We start from the raw sequence: 18,470 nt of genomic DNA on the forward strand, positions 1-18,470 counted from the left end.
CCATAGCTACCTAAAAAAAAAAAAAAGGGCGGGTCCAAATCTGTCAAGGCAACCACAAGGCTCGACTTCAAAATAAAAGCACCGAGTTTAGCGGAGAGACAAAGGAAATAACAAATAAAATAAAAATAATCAATACATAAATCTATAGTTAGATAATCTATCTATTAGACACTATTTGAACTATTAGACACAGCCTAGCCTACATCCCTCCATTGGTTTCTTAAAATTTGAGTTCTGCTCTCCATCATTATTAAATTGGCTGACATTTAGACTTCCAGTCATATCATTTTAATAAAGCTTAGACATTCGCATCACTGAAGAAAAATATTAACACTTCCTCCATCCTGAGCTTTGTCTGTGACACTATCTAGTTTTAATCTCTACATTTATTGTTCAGGTTTGCAGGGTATTGAGCTTGGTTTTGGTATTGAAAGTATCAAAGCATGTCTGTGTTTCAAACAATTAACACAAAGAAAACGTTGAGGAAAAACAGTGCTATACATCATACAAGTAGCATCAAATATTGTCATTGTCATAACAAGTGAGAATTTTTTATTGATTGTTAAGTGAATAACATGTCAAAAATGAAATTAATATATGCCCCAGGAAGAGTAAATACATATAGACTAAACAAACACATTTGAGTTGATACCATGACATTTTTTGCTTAAAACTGTAGTTTGTCAGTCAATAACCTAACATGTCAATCAACTTAATTAAATTAATCAGGTAATCTTTCAGATCTAGAGTACTGATTGGTTTCAAAGTGCCTAGAAAAAGAATGACATTGCATGTATTGTGAGGGTAGGAAGGTTAGCAGGTTAGTCTGACCATTTAAAAACACAATAATGATATCTATATAAACAATATCACACATTTTGTTAATTGAAATGAAAGTTGTTACTGTTTATTGCATAAAAAGAAAACGAATAAACATTATTTAAGATATAGAAAAGTTTGGGCAATTTGCAAACTGCATATAAAACAATTTCACAATTCTTATTTCTTCTTTAGAGTTGCTATCTGTGTATAAAAAGGTTTTTTTATTCAATCATGAGTCATTTGTGATGTAGAAGTACATTTTAGATGTAATATAAAAATTAAAACAGTACTAGCCCATGTACTGTAGGCTTTTTGAAATGTTAATGACATTCTTGTGTTAATGTAATGTTACATCCTCAGCTATGGTACAGTATATCTACACTGCTTGAAAGACTCTCACTGTGATTACATTATATTTTTCTGGGGATCTTTGACAGTTCCCAGACCCTCTGATGTTTAATTAGATTAACTGTTATGTTTTTTCTTTGTGTGTTACTGCTGAAGAATTCATCGTACATCATCACAGCATGCATATGCATTACTGACACACAACATGTGAAACCTAAAATGGGATTAAAATAACTCAAAAACAGAGTGAGGCATTTTCTACCAGTAATACTGTATACAGTGTGGTCCCATATTTATGTATATGTGCTTGCAGATAAAAGATAAAGAGAGTGAGTGGGTGGAAATTTAGCTTTCATTGACTCAGAGCGGAAAGAAACGAGATTGCTCTTCACACCTAATCTACCTGCAGTTCAGTCTCCACTGTTAGCTTGTGGAACATAATGCAACATTGAAAAGAAACATCAAAAACAGCCGATGCTTACTTTTTAAATCCCCATTCTTTGTTATAATCTGTATTTGCCTATAATATGCTAGGGTGTTTGCAGAGTATTTGCAAGAATCTCATCCAGATATAGAGATATGGTTTCACTGAAAATGACTGGGACCCTCTGGACTGTTATAACCTGTGAGCATTCAGGACCCAAGATTTATAATAGAGGCATGTTGACTAGGAAGATATAAATCAGAATTGACTCTAGTACAGAGCTAATGTCTATCTATAGCTGATATGTAGCATGCAGTCAACTGTTTTCTTTTTTATCCTTTAAGTAATTTTAGCTTCAAATCACTTCCACTGCAAAAGACAGGGAGTCTAAAACAGAGTATGATGCTCACAGTGCTTATAGGAAACTATATCTATATTTGGCCCAATGACAACTGTTACATGTTGACATATCTTAATGAAAATTATTTTAATGACTACATTTATTTCTTCTGTAAAGTTGTATTGTAATGGACTTTATATTTTACTGTTATGTTGTATCTGTATCAACTGTCAATTTATCCTACTCCTCTTAAAGTATTGATCTAAACGAGCAGTCTCTGTACAAGTTATGATGTTATTGTTCTTATCAAACGGTGCAGCAGTCCACTTCAGGCTTATGAATCACTTCAGGGAATGGCTGTTGGGAAGGAAATTCTTGTAACAACAAAATAGGTGGTATGTCCAGATGTAAGTATGCACACCAGAGTTGTCCAAAACAATAGCCTATTTAAAAAAAATACCATTTAATTTCATTAGCTCAAACACTACTCTCAGATGTTTACATGTTTCTCAATACTCCATAGCTATTAAACCCACTTTTGTCACTTCCTCCAGGTCCAGTTAAATTTACCCCAGCCTCTATACTTACACCTCCCTTCTGCCTCAATTGCTCGTGTTACCAAAGATTTAGAAGCCTAGGCATTAACAGCCAATGATTAATAGGATTAACAGGATTAAACCCCTACTGAACATCTTGACACGTCATTGAGTCCTGAGAATACTAACCTGAGAACCTGAGTCCTACTAATTGGTGAATTAAAATAAAATTATGAAGTATGACAGACTAACATTAAATAACGTTTTCTATTATGTAGCCTACTGTTTTTGTCTAATTAATGATGATATTGCTATGTCAACATTCATGTCATATATCCCACTGAGCTGTGAAGAGGAAATGAACAGTTTTAAACTGTACCATTACTGACATCTAGTGGTTACTTCGTCTTCCTACATATACGAATGAATTCCTAATTAGACGAAATGTGTTAAACAGTTAAATATTATGACACAGTAAGTTATTTATTACCTTAACGTAGCCTGTATGAAGTGAGCTAATTTATATTCTCCACATCAGCTGATGGCAAAAATATGGGCAGCTGCATTCCACAAGAGAGGGTGAGCGAAATCTTTTCTTTTCAAACTGACGCAGATTTTAACTTTGATTAGAAATTTAAAAACACACATTTTAATAAAAATATTTTACAGTCAAAGCGATACACTCAGTAAGCACCAGTATAGCTGACCTGAAAGCGGATTCACCCCGACCCCTCCACCCCTCTTTTTCTGCAAAGTGGTTGCGCCCAATAGGCCTTATCCGTTGTTGTGCTTCCTGTTCGCGTCAGAGCTCCGTAGTTTTATAGGTACGACTTTTAGTCACTTTCTTCACTGTGGGCTTTAGTATCTTCATGGAAATTCACTGTATGATCCAAATTAGTCTGTGGATTATTAATGTCCTTTTCACGACCTGTAAAAAAAAAGCAATAACTGGATTCAAGCTCAGATAATGTTACCTTTTAGCTAGCTAACTAGCTAGCTAGTTAGCTAAAACACTAACACAGTTAGCCATGACCCTGTCTTAGTGCATTTCTCTTAGCTGTAATATAATAATGTTACACACATGTAAGAGGCCAAGTGGTGTGCTAATGCTTGTTTATCGCATCTTTACACAAACACACCAGTGCTGCCCATGCGGTTTGTCTTTCTTTGACTTTTAATTGGGTGAAAAGTCACAAGGGATTTAATTCAGTTTAAATGTGGAATCTGTGTAAACACTAACATGTGTGTTTGTGTGTGGTTCCTGTTAGTCTCGTCCATGCCGGATATATCTGTCTGTGTACTCTGCTGACATTTATTGATAGAACTGTAAACACAACACAGAAGACAAGCCTCCAATGTAGTCAGGTCACCAAGCTGACCTATTGAATGCATCTAGTTTGTGTTTGTGTGTGATGGTTTGTGAGATTATTTATAAATTGCAGTGCACATGTTAAATGGTTAAAGAATTTCATTGCATGATTTCAAATCAATGTACAGCTATTACTATTAGAAGAAGATTGTCTGCAGACAGAAATCCACACAGCAACGTTTCTCAGTTTTGACATTTTCACATTAATATTTTTAATAATCAAGATGATTTTTTATGGCATTCATTTGAATCTTTATTACTTTGGCAGGTGCAGAGACATCAACAAGATTAGAATAGAGCAGAATAAACTGAAAGGACAGTCACTGAAACAAAATGGCGTTCTCACAGATCCGTCTGAAAATTCTCCCCAGCGTTCGTTGTCTCTTTGATAAACTGGTACGAGTAAAAGTAGAGGGACTTGCTCCACACAGACCAGTAGAATTGAGGTCCAAATTGGTTGATGACCGAGGGGTAACTTTCAGAGCTTCTGCCATGTACAAAGCAGATGGATCTGGCGAGGTGGATGTCTGCCGCGCACCATCTCTGGGAGGAAGTTACACTGGAGTGGAGCCAATGGGTTTGTTTTGGGCCTTGGCACCAGACACACCACACAGCAAACTCCTGAAGAAGAATGTGCTCAGTCCAACACTGGTGGAGATAGAAGCACTTAGTGGAGACACTGGGGAGGTGTTGGCCTCTGAAACCAACGAAAGAGGATACATGACGGAGGGGATGAAGAGAATACCTGTGAAAGAGGGCAGAATACGAGGAGTCCTGTTCATCCCACCAGGTTAGTGGTGTGCTGTGATCTATTTGATGATTTGTAAAAGGTGTAGACACTGCAGCATGGTAATTCTTCTCAACTTTACTTTTACTTTCTAATTTCATTTCTTTTCTCCAGGAAAGGGTCCATTCTCAGGAATTGTGGATTTGTACACTTTTGGTGGAGGTCTAACTGAACCCAGAGCCAGCCTGTTGGCAAATAAAGGTTTCGTTGTTCTGGCCCTGGCCTACTATGGCTACCAGGATCTACCCAAAAACCCTAAAAACCTGGATTTGGAGTACTTTGAAGAAGCTGTAAACTTTCTGAGGAAACGGCCAGAGGTTGGTAATGGACATTAAATAAGCAAAGAAAAAAAAAACATTCTGTAGGTCGGCTTGTATCATTAGACAAGTGAAGTTGGAGTTTTTGTTTTGGGCTCTAAGAAGCATTTTATAGAAAATCACTGTTACTGTTCTAGTTAAAACACTGGTTCAGCATAGACCTGACACATGATGGGTTGATCATATTAGTAGGTGTACACTTGTTTTAGGTAATGAATATAGATTCTAAAACAGATTATTAACACAGTGTCTCTTTACAGGTGAAAGGCCCTGGGATTGGCATCATATCAATCTCTCATAGCGGTGGTTTGGCTTTGACAATGTCATCTTTCCTCTCAGGGATCTCGGCAACTGTGTGCATTAATGGCTGCAATGCAAACACTGTTATTCCATTACACTACAAAGACATTATTATGCCTCCACTTCCACCTATCTTGAAAAATATTAAAACCACACACTCTGGACTTGTGGATATACGTGACGCCTTACCAGACCCTACCTTGGAAAAGAACAGAGCGTCTTTGATTCCAATCGAACGTGCCAGCTGCCAGTTCCTGTTTGCTGTTTCTGAAGATGACCACAACTGGAACAGCTCTTTGTTTGCACATAAGGCTGCTGCCATACTGAGAAGTCACGGCAAAGAATCATTTCAGGTGGTTTCTTACCCTAAAGCTGGGCACTTTTTGGAAGTCCCTCACATGCCTTATTGTCCGTCTGGGTTTCACGCAGCTGTAGGGAGTAATGTGGTGTTTGGTGGGGAGCCAAAAGCCCACTCTGAGGCTCAGCTGGACTTGTGGGAAAGAGTCCAGGAGTTCTTCAAGAGCCACTTGGACAAGAGCACTTGTTAGCAAGCAATGCAGCATCAAAGGCATCCAGCACTTAGCAATGTTTAAACTTGCCAATGGCTTCTAATGAAAGAAAGTGTCAAATTGGTGTTAAAACGACACCGTCAGAGCATTTTTATGTTAAAAGCCGAGGTTTCATGACTCCATTAGACTTTAAACAAACACATCCAAATGTAATTAAGTGTTACTAAACTTCACTGCACAAAATTAAATTAAAATACATTTTTCACAGCACATCTACTTGTGTGTAACTAACTAGGCAAGTAACTAATTTATTTAATACGCCAATGCAAACAGTTGAATGAGAACTGAACAACACCCTGATTGTGGAGCTGATGCATCTAAATGGAATGCAGCCATTGCTGTTATGAAATTGTGTGTTTTTCCTACAACGACTGCTTTGAACAAGATTTATACTGCATAACATGGACTGAAATATAAAGTGTCTTAGAGTGTGTAACATACTGTGTGGTTAATTACAATCATTAATCATCTGGGATAACTGAAGATGTCTGTGTATGAAAATTCCTGGCCTCTGTGTCAAATCCAGTGTTTTGAATTCTCAGTGTTGGTGATGACAGTTTGCAGGATTGTGTTTGTGATTGACGAATGACAGGGTAATAAGTCAATATTATATTTTAATTACTTTTAGTGGTATCATATTATGATGTCAAGATGCTGTTTTACAAACGTATCCCGTGTCTATCAGTAATTAAAAATTAAAACAGTATTCAGCGTAATGTTCTGAGCATCAATTTGTTCTGATTCCACATACACATTTTCCAAATAACTATTAATATCAGAAAAAAATATTTTAATTGATTTCAACCATATGAAGCTAATTTGTGGAAATGATGACACCTACTGAGCAACAGGGGGAGTGTTGCCACATACACACAATGTGAAACAGAAAGGGAGGAGAACTTTATACCACTGCTGCAATTTAATTCCCACGTTAAAGTTTAAAACCTTGTTACTGTACATGAAGGGTTTTATCTGTTTTAAAAGAGGAGTGATGTTATTATGATGATATCCGCTTTGCTCTTAGGGGTGTTTATGAACATGAAGTTGCACATATATCCTGCAGCACATTTTTTAATGAACAATTGTACTTGAAATGAAAACAGTGGCTGCATTTTAGCAGAAACTTATCTTGTGAAACCACGTGTCCATGTGAGTATCTCCCTGACACGGGGCCCTGGACCTACACAAAGGAAATATACAACAGCTTCTTTATTATAAATTGAAACATTAACCAAACTATCAATATTCTTTTGTGTTTTACCGAGGTGTGACCCACCTTTTCTGGTATTTTCAACAAACCTAAGAGGAATGTCACAAGCTCACAGGGGCTTGTGACATTCCTGTGACAGAGACAAGAGACCAGCAGCAGTTTTGTGTATGGAGACCCCCACAAAGTCAGGTCTGCTGCCTTTTTATTTCTGGTCACATTACCACCTATTTACGCTCTGTAATGTGCTCTGATGGAACTATTGCAACTTAAATCCTCCAAAAAAAAAAAAAAAGATCTGTTGAGATATAAAACATGCATTTATCTCACCTGCACCTTCTCATCAGCCATCACTGATGAGCGTGGAATTTGGCCACAGTGCCATGCTGTTTGTCAGTCATGAGGATCCGTGGAGTTTCCTGGCGTTAAAAGAGGAGGAGGGGCTCAGCTCTTCAGTCTTGCACCTCAGGCTGTGAAATATTCTGTTGCAGGCTCCCAACAAGCAGCCAGCCCACAGCCTCTGACAGCAGGAGTAACAGCCTGACAGGCACAATATTGCTGATGACCGCCTCAGTGTTCCCGGATTGGACACTTCGCACCCCGGCGTGGCTGTAGGCGCACTGGGTGTCAGAGAGTCGCATCCAGCCGACCTGACCGCGCACGGATTTCAACCACTCTGACTGATTTCTGCCATGCATCTGCATGGAGGTGATGGGGCACACGGCTGTGTCTTGTCATTTCCCTGTGCTCTGATGTTTTCTCATTGCTCCATGTTTTTTCCTGATGCAGCCTCTCAGACCTGCTGCGCGCTCTGTCCACCGCTGTCACATCTCCACTGATATTCTCCACTGTGCATTATTTGGTTTTTAAATCTTTTTTTATTTTTTATCTTTTGAGAGACATCCTCTCCACGAACAGCAGCAGTTCAGATATGCTTCTGTGCAGCTGCAGGCTCACATCACAGCCGTCTTCAGCACCGTGAGGATCGCGGGGTGAACTGACATGGATAGCGGGAGCCGGGCTGCGATGGTCGGTGACGGTGCAGCCAATTTCACATCAGCCCACCTCTGGCTGGATCTCCTGAACACTTCGAGCCCGCCGACCCGGTGGGACAGCAGCTCTCCAGCGGAGGGCACCGGGCTGGACGAGCAGCAGCAGCGCCTCATCCGAGAACAAGCCTACCGGGACTTCACCACCACCATTCAGGTTTTCATCCTCATAGGTTCGCTGCTCGGTGAGTGTCTTCATGCAGAAGAAACCAAACATGCATGCAATCCTGCGTGCAAGCAGGCCAGACTAAAAAAACCTTGCTGATGGAATTGAGCACATTGCATGTGTCACATGTAAATACATAATTAACACCAGAGCTTCATGTTTTCATTAAGTGTCAACAGTCCAGCCTGTGGGGAATATGGGGACAGCCTTGATGCCAAAATGCCACAATTAAAACAGCCTACTGAAGCAATTAGCAACAAAGTCTGATCAGATATGCATAAAAAACATGGAATTATCCTAAATTCATGCAAAATCTGAGAGATGGTTAGTGTCATACTGGACCAGCTTGTATATGTTTGAGGTCAACTTCCAGTGCTCTCAGGTCTGATGTTCCTACACATAAAATATAGCTAATTATTAAATCTACATCTCTAAGACGTTGGCAGATGAATCCATCTGTTTTTGCATCCAGCCACTATGATGGACTTATTAGCTATGAGAATGTTACTTCAACATATGGTTAGGGTGCACAGAGTGAGAACCACTCTCCAGAACCATTAAAACCTTTTGAATGTCAAAGTGATTTTAGGGAACATTTAGAGTGTTTTCCCAGGGTGGTGCTGAGCAGGCTGTGCTTGTTTTCTCACTGCCACACCACAGTGTGCTCATTACAAGTGACGGTCCTTCTGTGGATCAGGTGCGTCCTACCTGCCAACACTCACTTGGGCAGTTTTTCAACTTTTCTGTTCGCATCCATATGTGGGATACAACTGTAAAGACCGTGTGAGCGCTGCTGGTTCATAAAGCGTGCTGTATTTCAGCATTTTAAGGCACTAGATGCAGGTGCTTTGGCAACCCAAGGAGAAATTGGCATGCCGGCACAAGCTGTGGTGATAAACTTCACCTTGAAATTGTTAAATATTAGCAGCAATCTCTTACAGTCCACATTTTCATGTTCTTTCAACCTGAATCTGTGCTGGCTCTGTGACAAATACTCCTGCTGGTGCCAGAAGGAGCACAGGCTGCTGCTGCTGCTGCTGATGATGGAAGTAAGGAAGCAGTTGTGTGAATTAAATCGCACCGGCACATCACTCTCACACAGTCCTGGCTTTGACTTCCCTCCCATCATATTAGCACCCAGAAACATAATCCTCTCGCATAAACCAAGCGCCGCATATGAATGCGTTATGTGTCACAAATGTCGCTGTAGCATCCTATCTCCTCTCTGCACAAAACACACTCAGCTATAATTGCTAGTGCTGTTTGGAGAAGTATGGATTCAGAGAGAGGGTGGACTGTTCACCATAATGAAATATTGTGAAATTGAGACCACAAATAGCAACGAGCTACTGCTCTGACCCAGTGCCACCTCCTGATGTTCAGCGCAATGTGGCAGGGTCAGGGCAGTGTGACATGACAGGCTGCAAAACTGCTTTTACCTTAAATCACCTGCCTTTTTATTTGGATGTATGATGTCTGGTGCCATCATCTGCTCTATGTGCGAGTGTGTGACCCATTATAACAATGACTAATGAAAATGATGATGATGCTGAGGTTTATATTTTTAAAAACATGTATCCTCAATATTCAGACAGTGCATATTATCATCAGGGATGGACAAGGTGCTTTTGTTGTCCTGATGAAACTGTGATTTAGTTTATTTCCATCTCCAAAAGGAAATCTGTGTGAGTCAGCTCATGCTTCATTCTTCATTCTTCTTTCGTCGCTGATGCATGGACACGAAATGATAGGTACAAACAGAACACTCTTTTATGTGCCTGTGCCACACAGGGATATACGGAGGTGAAGAGAAATAGTGAACTAACATTATTTAAACTGCACATTCACGTTAGACGTGTCACTCTGGCAACAACCAGGGTTCATTACATGGCAGCACTTATTCTGTGAGCTGGGCTGTACTGTTAATACATGTGATAGGATCATTATTACTGGTTTATTTCAGTTATTTACCGAAGCTGTATTTCTTTTTGAAGGGGAAATGAGATTATTTCTCATCTTCTCATCTCAATTAGAAGACAGGGGAAGCAGCTAAATTGGCACTATTCAAAATATATTAAGAAATACTCTATAATGTGTGAGTTTTAAAGGCACATACATGTATTCTCCAAGATGTCAAACTACTGATTATTTTTTTAACATTCCCAGTCATAAACTAAACAATTATCCATTCTCCCAATAAAGCAGAGATCAGAGTTTGACTGTAAATCGGATTAACGTGCCACAGCCACATGGCACCGGCTCATATCGCCGCAAGTGTAATTGGGTCTGTGGGGAATTATGTGGCATTTTTCACTGTTGGTTGCCATGTGTAAATGTCTCTTATTGAACCTAAAGTAATCATAACACAACAGGGATGACCCTAAGAACGCATGTTTCACATGTTGAATTTAACAGCATATGCTACTAGAGTTTAGAAAACCGGATGCATATTGTTTGCAAAGCCTCCGTTGATAAAAGCAGCTCGTTCAGTTTAAGTGTGTTAATAAAACTTTTAGGCGGCATCTTCTTTCCTATGGCTAAACTGGAAAAATCAATCAGCTTTAGTGTTTGTTCTCGCTCTCCATTGGCTGCTGTGAGTATGGTTGCCCAGGTGTTCTTCAAGTGCCAGGTGAGTAATTCAGGCACAAAAGGACAAGGACGTCAAAGCAGGAGCTGACTATAAGAGAGCAGACACTGAAGGGCACCTATTTTTTAGTTAGCCACAGTTACGTCTGTATTTGTGATGCACTTAAATGCACTTAAACACAACATAAAAATACTTACCCGTCACTTACCACAATTACATAATGATATAATGATTATGTTCTGCTATTTGTACATTTGCACCTGAAATGCAGTCATTTATTCAGGCCCGTTAAAGACCTGCAGCGTCTCTCTACACTACATCTAATGCCAAATCATTTTCAAATTGTGAACGAACATAATCAGAGCTTTTGCAGAATTGTCCAACGTGGACGTTCTCGTATGTCGAAGGTTTAGAAATGAGCGATGTTTACATTTGACAGGGACTCCTGGTGACCATGATTATCACATAATAGCAAATAAAGAAGTGACATTGCACTGCAATGATGCTGGAAAATCTCCTGGATGGATGCGAGTGGCTCTTTGACACAGGAGGCTGCTGTTTGTATCTGTTTCCTTCCTTCAGCATCCTCCAGTATTAATCGAATGAACAGTAATAACTCAAATAAATAATTTCAGCAACAGATAATAACATTCATATGAGTTGTTTTAGAAGGAAACAACAAATTCTGTTGTTGTTCTTCAGTCACTATAAAGATTATAAATATAGAAGAATGTATTCAGCTCTGAATCTAAATCTGTTTGCCTTTACCATCCTCTTTAATGTAATTTTGCCATTTAAACAATGAGTATAATTCCATTATCTCATGTGAGTCAGCTTCACAGAATGCAGAGGCTGAGCGTGCTTCATTAATAAACATCACATTAGGGCTTCCCCGAAATACTATTCCTGTGTGCTGTTTGGTAACAGCGTGTTACCGAAATCCTGGAGACTAGCAGTAAAGCACATCATGTTTCCCTAAAAGCAGCTTCATCTAAAACCTCTCGGGCCAAACTCCCCATAATTTATCGGTAACCTTGCTTGGAGTTTCTTTTAAACCCAATGAATTATATATTTTGCAGACTAAGTGATGACTTTTGTCAGACTGACTGTGGCCTGTTTTCTCACATTTAAAGACATAAGAAAACTAAATTAAATCAGTTTTCCTCACAAGAGAACATCTTGCTATTTACCTCTAACACTCTGCAGGTAATTACATCCAGAGACGCTGCCCATGTGTGACCTGACATCGATCAATGTGCCACAGACGGCACAAAGTTAACCTTTTTAAACTCAATTAGCAATAATTATAATTACTGCCATGCCATCCAAAAGTATGAAGAGATCCTAATATAAGTAACAATGCCATACACAGACGTTGCTCCTTAGGTTGAAATAAATGACCTGTGTGTATCCAAAAATTTCATCTGACAGCATTAAAAGCACAGAATTACAGCAGTTATTTCAAATGTCATGCAGTTTGCTGTAGCACAGACTCGCTCAGTCTAGTTGTTATATTTATAATCAAATGCTGTATTTAAATCCTGCTATTTCTTTCCTTTACTATATTATCATTATAGGAATCTGATTTACACCTTTTATCAGCAAGTTTATATTATGACAGAGTTGCTTTTGTCCATGAAATTGACATTAATCCCCACAGTTCACAATACAAATAAGATCCTCGTACAGTGAACCACAATGTATAGTTTAATGTTGGTGCTGGCTCCAACACATTATTACGTCTTCTATATTACATGGTTAAAGATTTAGTTCTTACTTCTTGGTCCATGCAATCATTTTCTTTCCTAATTTATTCAGGCACAGTCTCTGTGCTGGGTGGAAGTAAGAAAGACATGGTGGATAAATCATCCATCCATCTGTGCTAACTCACACACATTAAACACAGGTCACCCCTCCTTCATACCAATGGACAATTTAGAGTTTCCAAGCGATCAAGCTATTTTTATTCAGTTCTACAGAAAACTGGACAGCATCACAGAAACCTTAACACTTTTTCATGTCTGTGCTGTTGGTTAGAAGTGAAGAAAACCAACCCACAGTACCTACTTTAAATGATATATATAAATATCTAAGCCGGCAACTCCTCAGCCGTGGAAGGTCTAAAAATAAATAAAGGTAAAAACCAGTTTTTACTGCTCTGCCAGGAAAATCTCTTTGAGTTCATGCCATCCTAGCAGGTTGCTGAAACTCTGTCCAATAACGAGGATGCTGAGTTTATGCAGTTTGTTTATTCTACAGTGCTTCCTGTTTCCTTCTGTCCACAGGAAATGCCACCGTACTGTGGTGCACCTGCTGCACAAACGTCTTTAAATCTGTGACCAATCGCTTCATCAAGAACCTGGCATGTTCGGGCATCTGTGCCAGCCTGGTGTGCGTCCCCTTCGACGTGGCACTCGGAGCCAGCCCTCGCTGCTGCTGGTGGCTCCACACCCTGCTGCTCTGCAAGTCCATCAAGTTCCTCCATAAACTCTTCTGCTCCGTCACCGTGCTCAGTTTCAGCGCCATCGCTCTCGACAGGTCAGTTCAGAAAACACGTTTGACATGAAATCCTCCATTTACACACACGGGTAATCATTTTTTTAGTCAGAGATAATTATAGTTCGCACTTGACATTAAAATCCAAGCCTATTACAAAACAGGTAAAACCCAGAAGAGCACTCTATCCTGAGTAGGATGAGGGATGTTTTGTTTTTTGCTCACTTCAGTGCTGCAGCCAGAACTACTGACTTTTAAAAAAAGCTTTCACTCATTTCACAATATTAAAAAAAAAAGAAAAGCAGACGGTTAAATCGATTCTCTGATGAGCTGTATTAGTATTATGAGATACAGAAATTCTCTGCCTGAAAACTTTGGAGCACAAATCCTCAAGTGGAACTTGGTGTAGGGGAGAAGCTGCACCCTGTGGTGTGGATGTGAGGGTTCGTGATCGATGGGGCATGTGTACGCCACGCTGAGCAGCCTCCCCGCGCTGAGCAGCCTCCCCGTGGTGCTAAAAGCTGTAACCAAACGCAGCCTAAGATACATTAAGGGCGGCCCGTGTACACGCCTCATACTCAATGATGTTTTTAAATAATGGTGCATTTTCACATCATTGCAATAGGATTAAGGTCAGAACATTAGGTCGGCCATTTCAAAACATTAAACCTCTGATGTTTTATCTAACAAATACAGAATGACTTGGGTGTTGAGGGTTGTTGTCTTGATGCATGACCCACTTTCTGTTGAGCTTCGGTTGGTGTGGATACCTTCACAGTTTCCTCTGGAATTTATCTTGTATAATAGATTGTGACAAAATAAACAACTGGAACATGCTTCCAACTTACGTGGGCTTAAAATTCCTCAGTATAAGAATGAAGGTTCAAGCAAATCTGCAGTTTAAGATCACGTCATGAATCCAATGTAGAATTTTCTTAAGAACAAATTTAAGAAAAAGGTAAAAGAAGATGTTGGTGATTGAGGCCTGACGATATTAGAAGCTGCAGGTGAGGCCTGGGGAGGGAAACAACGACACCGAAAGCTCACGATTTGGACATGATCTGCCTGACAGTCCTTTGTGAACCTTTCCAGGCTGCTGAGCATCAACAGCCCTTGACACACTTCGGGAAAGCTGTGTTGTCAAGATCAGAGAAGACCCAGATTTCCAGATTCTCCTTTAGATAAGCAACAGCGGCCCAGATTCAGACCTGTAGTTTCCCCCTCGTATTATTATGAAGATGAAATAAATGAATAAATGGAATTTAAATCAATTTATTCTATTAAATTCACACACCTCCCAAGTGTCAGCACATTATGATTGTGGAGCAGTTACTCCTATAGACCAGGTTAAATAAAAGCATATGGACAGCCGATGTAGCCCTCATCCTCACGTTAGCGTCTTCACACACTAGATGTTTAATACATGTGATCCGATTATGTTGGTATAACATTAACATAGCATAACTGCAGCAAATACAAGCAAACCTACACAAATCAAATCCACACAACCTCATGTCGTACACTAATAATACATTTAATTGTGAGTTTTAATGTGGGTGATTCCAGTCAAATCCTGTACCGTTGCAGCGTCTCAGTCTTGTTTTCAGTCTTACAAAGATTGTATTGCCTCCAGAGCAGCTTACATAGTCAGAAAGCTATCAAACCGATGAATTATTAATTCTCGAGGAGGGCAATCGAGGCTGCGGCTGCATGTATACAGGAAGACACAGTTACAAGCTCCTGTACACACACATATTCATAAACTAGCAAGCGGTGATGAAGACCCAACCCAGGGAAATAAGCTAGTGCTTCATATGATTTGTTTTGCTTATGATTAAGGGACAACAACAGGGTCAGAGACTATCTACACGGCATTACCGGCAATAACGATGTGAGATGATGCTGTTGTGGGTGTGCATTACAACCCACACGACTGCACTTGTGCATAAGCTAGAAAACTAGAATATTAAAGATGCTTTTACTGTAGTTTAATGAATTAACTTGTTAACTTGTTTTCGAGGCTGCAGGAGAAATAAAGACTCTACTACAAGACGACTAAGCCTCTTTCCTTTTTGTCGGTGTTGCCACTAACATAATGGGCACATGAATTTTGTGCTTGCACTTTCTTTCCTGTAAAACCTCTTGAAGCTCTACTTCAGTTAGATGAGTATTTTAGGTGCATTCACTATTGATTTCCACATTTGTAATTTAATCTAAATTCATTTTAGCATTTAGTCGGGCAAAATTTTCTTTTTCCTACAGCAAATATGCTGAAATAAATTGTCTGCTTGTCTGTAGATACTACTCAGTGCTGTACCCGTTGGAGAGGAAGATCTCAGATGCAAGATCCCGAGATCTGGTCATCTATATCTGGGTTCATGCTGCAGTGGTGAGCCTCCCTGTGTTCGCTGTGACCAATGTGACGGACGTGTACGTCACCTCCTCCTGCTCAGATGACCACGCCCGCTCTCTGGGTCACATGGTTTACGTGCTGATCTACAACATCACCACGCTGATCCTGCCCCTCGCTCTCGTCTTCCTCTTCATGCTCCTGATCCGCAGAGCACTCAGTGCCAGCCAGAAGAAGAAGGTGATCATCGCTGCGCTGCGCACTCCACAGAACAGCATCTCCATCCCATATGTGTCTCAGCGGGAGGCAGAGTTACACGCCACCCTGTTAGGTGTGGTGCTGGCCTTCTCCGCCTGCAGCGCCCCCTATGGAGCCTTGGTGGTTTATCGTACCATTCTGGCAGACACAAAAGAGCTGCCGATCTCCCTGTATCTGACAGCCCTCTGGCTCCCGAAGGTGTCCCTGCTCACCAACCCTCTCTTGTTCCTGACCGTGAACCGCTCGGCTCGCCACAGCTGGCTGGACCTGCTGGCCAGGATTCACAGACGTTACAGCCGCCGTAACATGGTCAGCAGCGTGGGTCTGGCCTCTTTGGGAGCAGAGGGGGTCATCGGGGAGCCGGTGGGACTGGAGACAGCCGGCCGCTCCGGGAGCCAGCTCCTGGAGATGTTCAACATTGGTCAGCAGCAGATCTTCAGACCCTCTGAGGAAGACGAGGAAGAGGAGGATGTGGAGAATGAGATCCCTTCTCAAGTGTCTGGAAACTGCTCTGGGCCTAAGGAGGAGCTCAGGGGCAGGTCGAGGCTGGGCAGTGTCAGAGGGGAGGGGAGCGCCAAAAACGAACCTGCGCAGGGCACAGGAGGCCTGATCGTCACCAAAGAGGGTCCTCCTGTGATCACAGCCCCCCGGGCCTCTCCTGTCCACACGTGTGCGTACACCTCGTCATCACAGGTGGCGCCAGCTACGCCTACAGAAGCTGAGGACTCCACCCACTTCGGTTTTGGACCTTTTGAGCTGCCACCTCAGTGGTTACCTGAGACCAGGAACAGCAAGAAGAGGCTGCTGCCTCCCTTGGGTAACACCCCTGAGGAGCTGATCCAGACCAAACTACCCAGGCCGCGGCCGGAACGGAGAATCAGCAGGAACAACAAAGTCAGCACTATCCCCGCTGTGGATCCGTGAGCTACAGCGCTCGTGTCGTGTCTGCTCTGCAACACTGGACTCACCGAAAGCTTGGCCTCTCAGGTCAACATGTCCGTGGATGGAGGTTGATGTGCACAGCTTCTTGGTGAGAAGCTTGTTTCTAAACTAGAAACCAGATTTTACCAGATGCAGTAGAAGCTGATGTCGAACCTTCTGAGACACTTTTATTCTAAAAATTCAATTTGGTATCGAATTAACAATGCTGTGAGAATTAGGTCCACTCAATTCATCCTCACAACTACTTGAGCAGATGCAGGTCTAATAAATAAAGACTTATACTGTGACCTGACCCCATTCAAAAGGCAGAAACCTTTATAAAATCCCCCTTTTTGACTAGAGCAGGCATCAGTAGTTACACTTCAATCATACCGACAGGTGCACTGATAGCAGATCATCAATAGAGGACATGGAGCCTCCTAACAACACGTTTTGTAAAATGGTTTTACTGTGACGGCACTGTGTACATGAACATATCTGGTTTTTGTAATCAGGCTGTATTTCAGTATTTGACTTGAACTCGTCCTTTGCTGGCGTGCCACTTTTGGAATATTCCTCTTTCTTCTCATGTGGTTTTGTGTTCTTCTTGTCATTTGTAAGTGAATTTGATAAGATGGAAAATGCCGTTGTACAGAATTCAAATCCATGTTCTATAAACACACGTGACATTTTCAGAGAAGCTCCGGGTAGACGTGTTTTCTGGAACTATTACTGAGACGTTTTGATAAAAACAAGTTCTGAATCTTTTAGTTCTATTTGATTAGTTTGATTAATTTCTCTTTCAATTTATATTTAGCTGAGAGCAAAGCTACGAGCTCGCTCCACTGTCTTCTTTGTGATGCACATTTCAATAGCAGCAGCCTCAACCTGAAGCTCTGGTGGAAGTAAACAGAGCTGGGCTGCACTTCAAATATTTGTCAACTCCCTCAGGGTTACCCATAATCCCCAGCTATGTCCACAAAGAACGTGGATCTCGCTGCACGGTACCTATGCTGTTATCAGTCCAAATTGTCGCCGTACAGTATCTATTGCAGCTACTTAAAAGCAGGATAAATATGTTTATTCTCATTCTTTATCATTATTCAGTGATGACGGGATAATATTTATCAGCAGCATCAGTTTCCATGGTCAAGCATTACCTATGAACTCTATATAATGCTGTTAAACATCTTCAGCATCACTGCCACTTTAAGCTGAGTTGTCAGCTGTGTTTATCCATATTTCAAGGATTCTGTTGTTGCGACTGATGCGGTAGTGAATGTCTAGACGTGCTAATAAGAGACCACAAGCATACTGCCTACGCAAAAGCTCTAATGAATTCTATCAGCAGCACAACCACACGGTCCGGACATCTCGCAGGACGTTAACAACTTAACTACCCTAAACTAAATCAGGCTGTCAGATTACTATCGATCCATCGCTCAGCTCTCCTCCTCCATGGAAACAGCTGGAGTTAAAATGATAGCAAAGTATAAAAAGCGGCAGTCCGGACTGTAAAAGTGAAGCTTAATGGTCTTTGTGGTCCGTGTAAGAAGGAGCACATGAGGAGCTTTGAGGCGCAGACGCAGGAGAACAAAGTCTCCGTTTGTTATCAGCTTTGGTT

The 18,470-nt window shown here is 41.0% G+C and overlaps 2 protein-coding genes across 3 annotated transcripts; both read left to right on the forward strand.

Annotated features, from left to right (window-relative positions):
* The first annotated feature begins 3,243 nt into the window (after nt 1-3,243).
* Nucleotides 3,244-6,518, forward strand: acot20 (acyl-CoA thioesterase 20). 2 transcript variants are annotated; one of them, XM_026340653.1, is made up of 4 exons: nt 3,244-3,294; nt 4,108-4,629; nt 4,741-4,943; nt 5,204-6,518. In XM_026340653.1, the coding sequence occupies exons 2-4, from the start codon at nt 4,173-4,175 to the stop codon at nt 5,789-5,791; spliced, it is 1,248 nt and encodes a 415-aa protein (XP_026196438.1). In that variant the 5' UTR covers nt 3,244-3,294; nt 4,108-4,172; the 3' UTR covers nt 5,792-6,518. The 2 variants fall into 2 exon arrangements, with proteins under 2 accessions (XP_026196438.1, XP_026196439.1); XM_026340654.1 differs by having other exon boundaries at nt 3,265-3,294; nt 4,345-4,629.
* Nucleotides 6,519-8,021: 1,503 nt separating this feature from the next.
* On the forward strand, nt 8,022-16,849 carry gpr176 (G protein-coupled receptor 176). Its single transcript, XM_026341653.1, has 3 exons — nt 8,022-8,253; nt 13,107-13,359; nt 15,616-16,849. The coding sequence occupies exons 1-3, from the start codon at nt 8,022-8,024 to the stop codon at nt 16,847-16,849; spliced, it is 1,719 nt and encodes a 572-aa protein (XP_026197438.1).
* Nucleotides 16,850-18,470: the final 1,621 nt, after the last annotated feature.

This window comes from Anabas testudineus, chromosome 24 (genome assembly GCF_900324465.2).
Source record: "Anabas testudineus chromosome 24, fAnaTes1.2, whole genome shotgun sequence".
Classification (NCBI taxonomy): domain Eukaryota; kingdom Metazoa; phylum Chordata; class Actinopteri; order Anabantiformes; family Anabantidae; genus Anabas; species Anabas testudineus.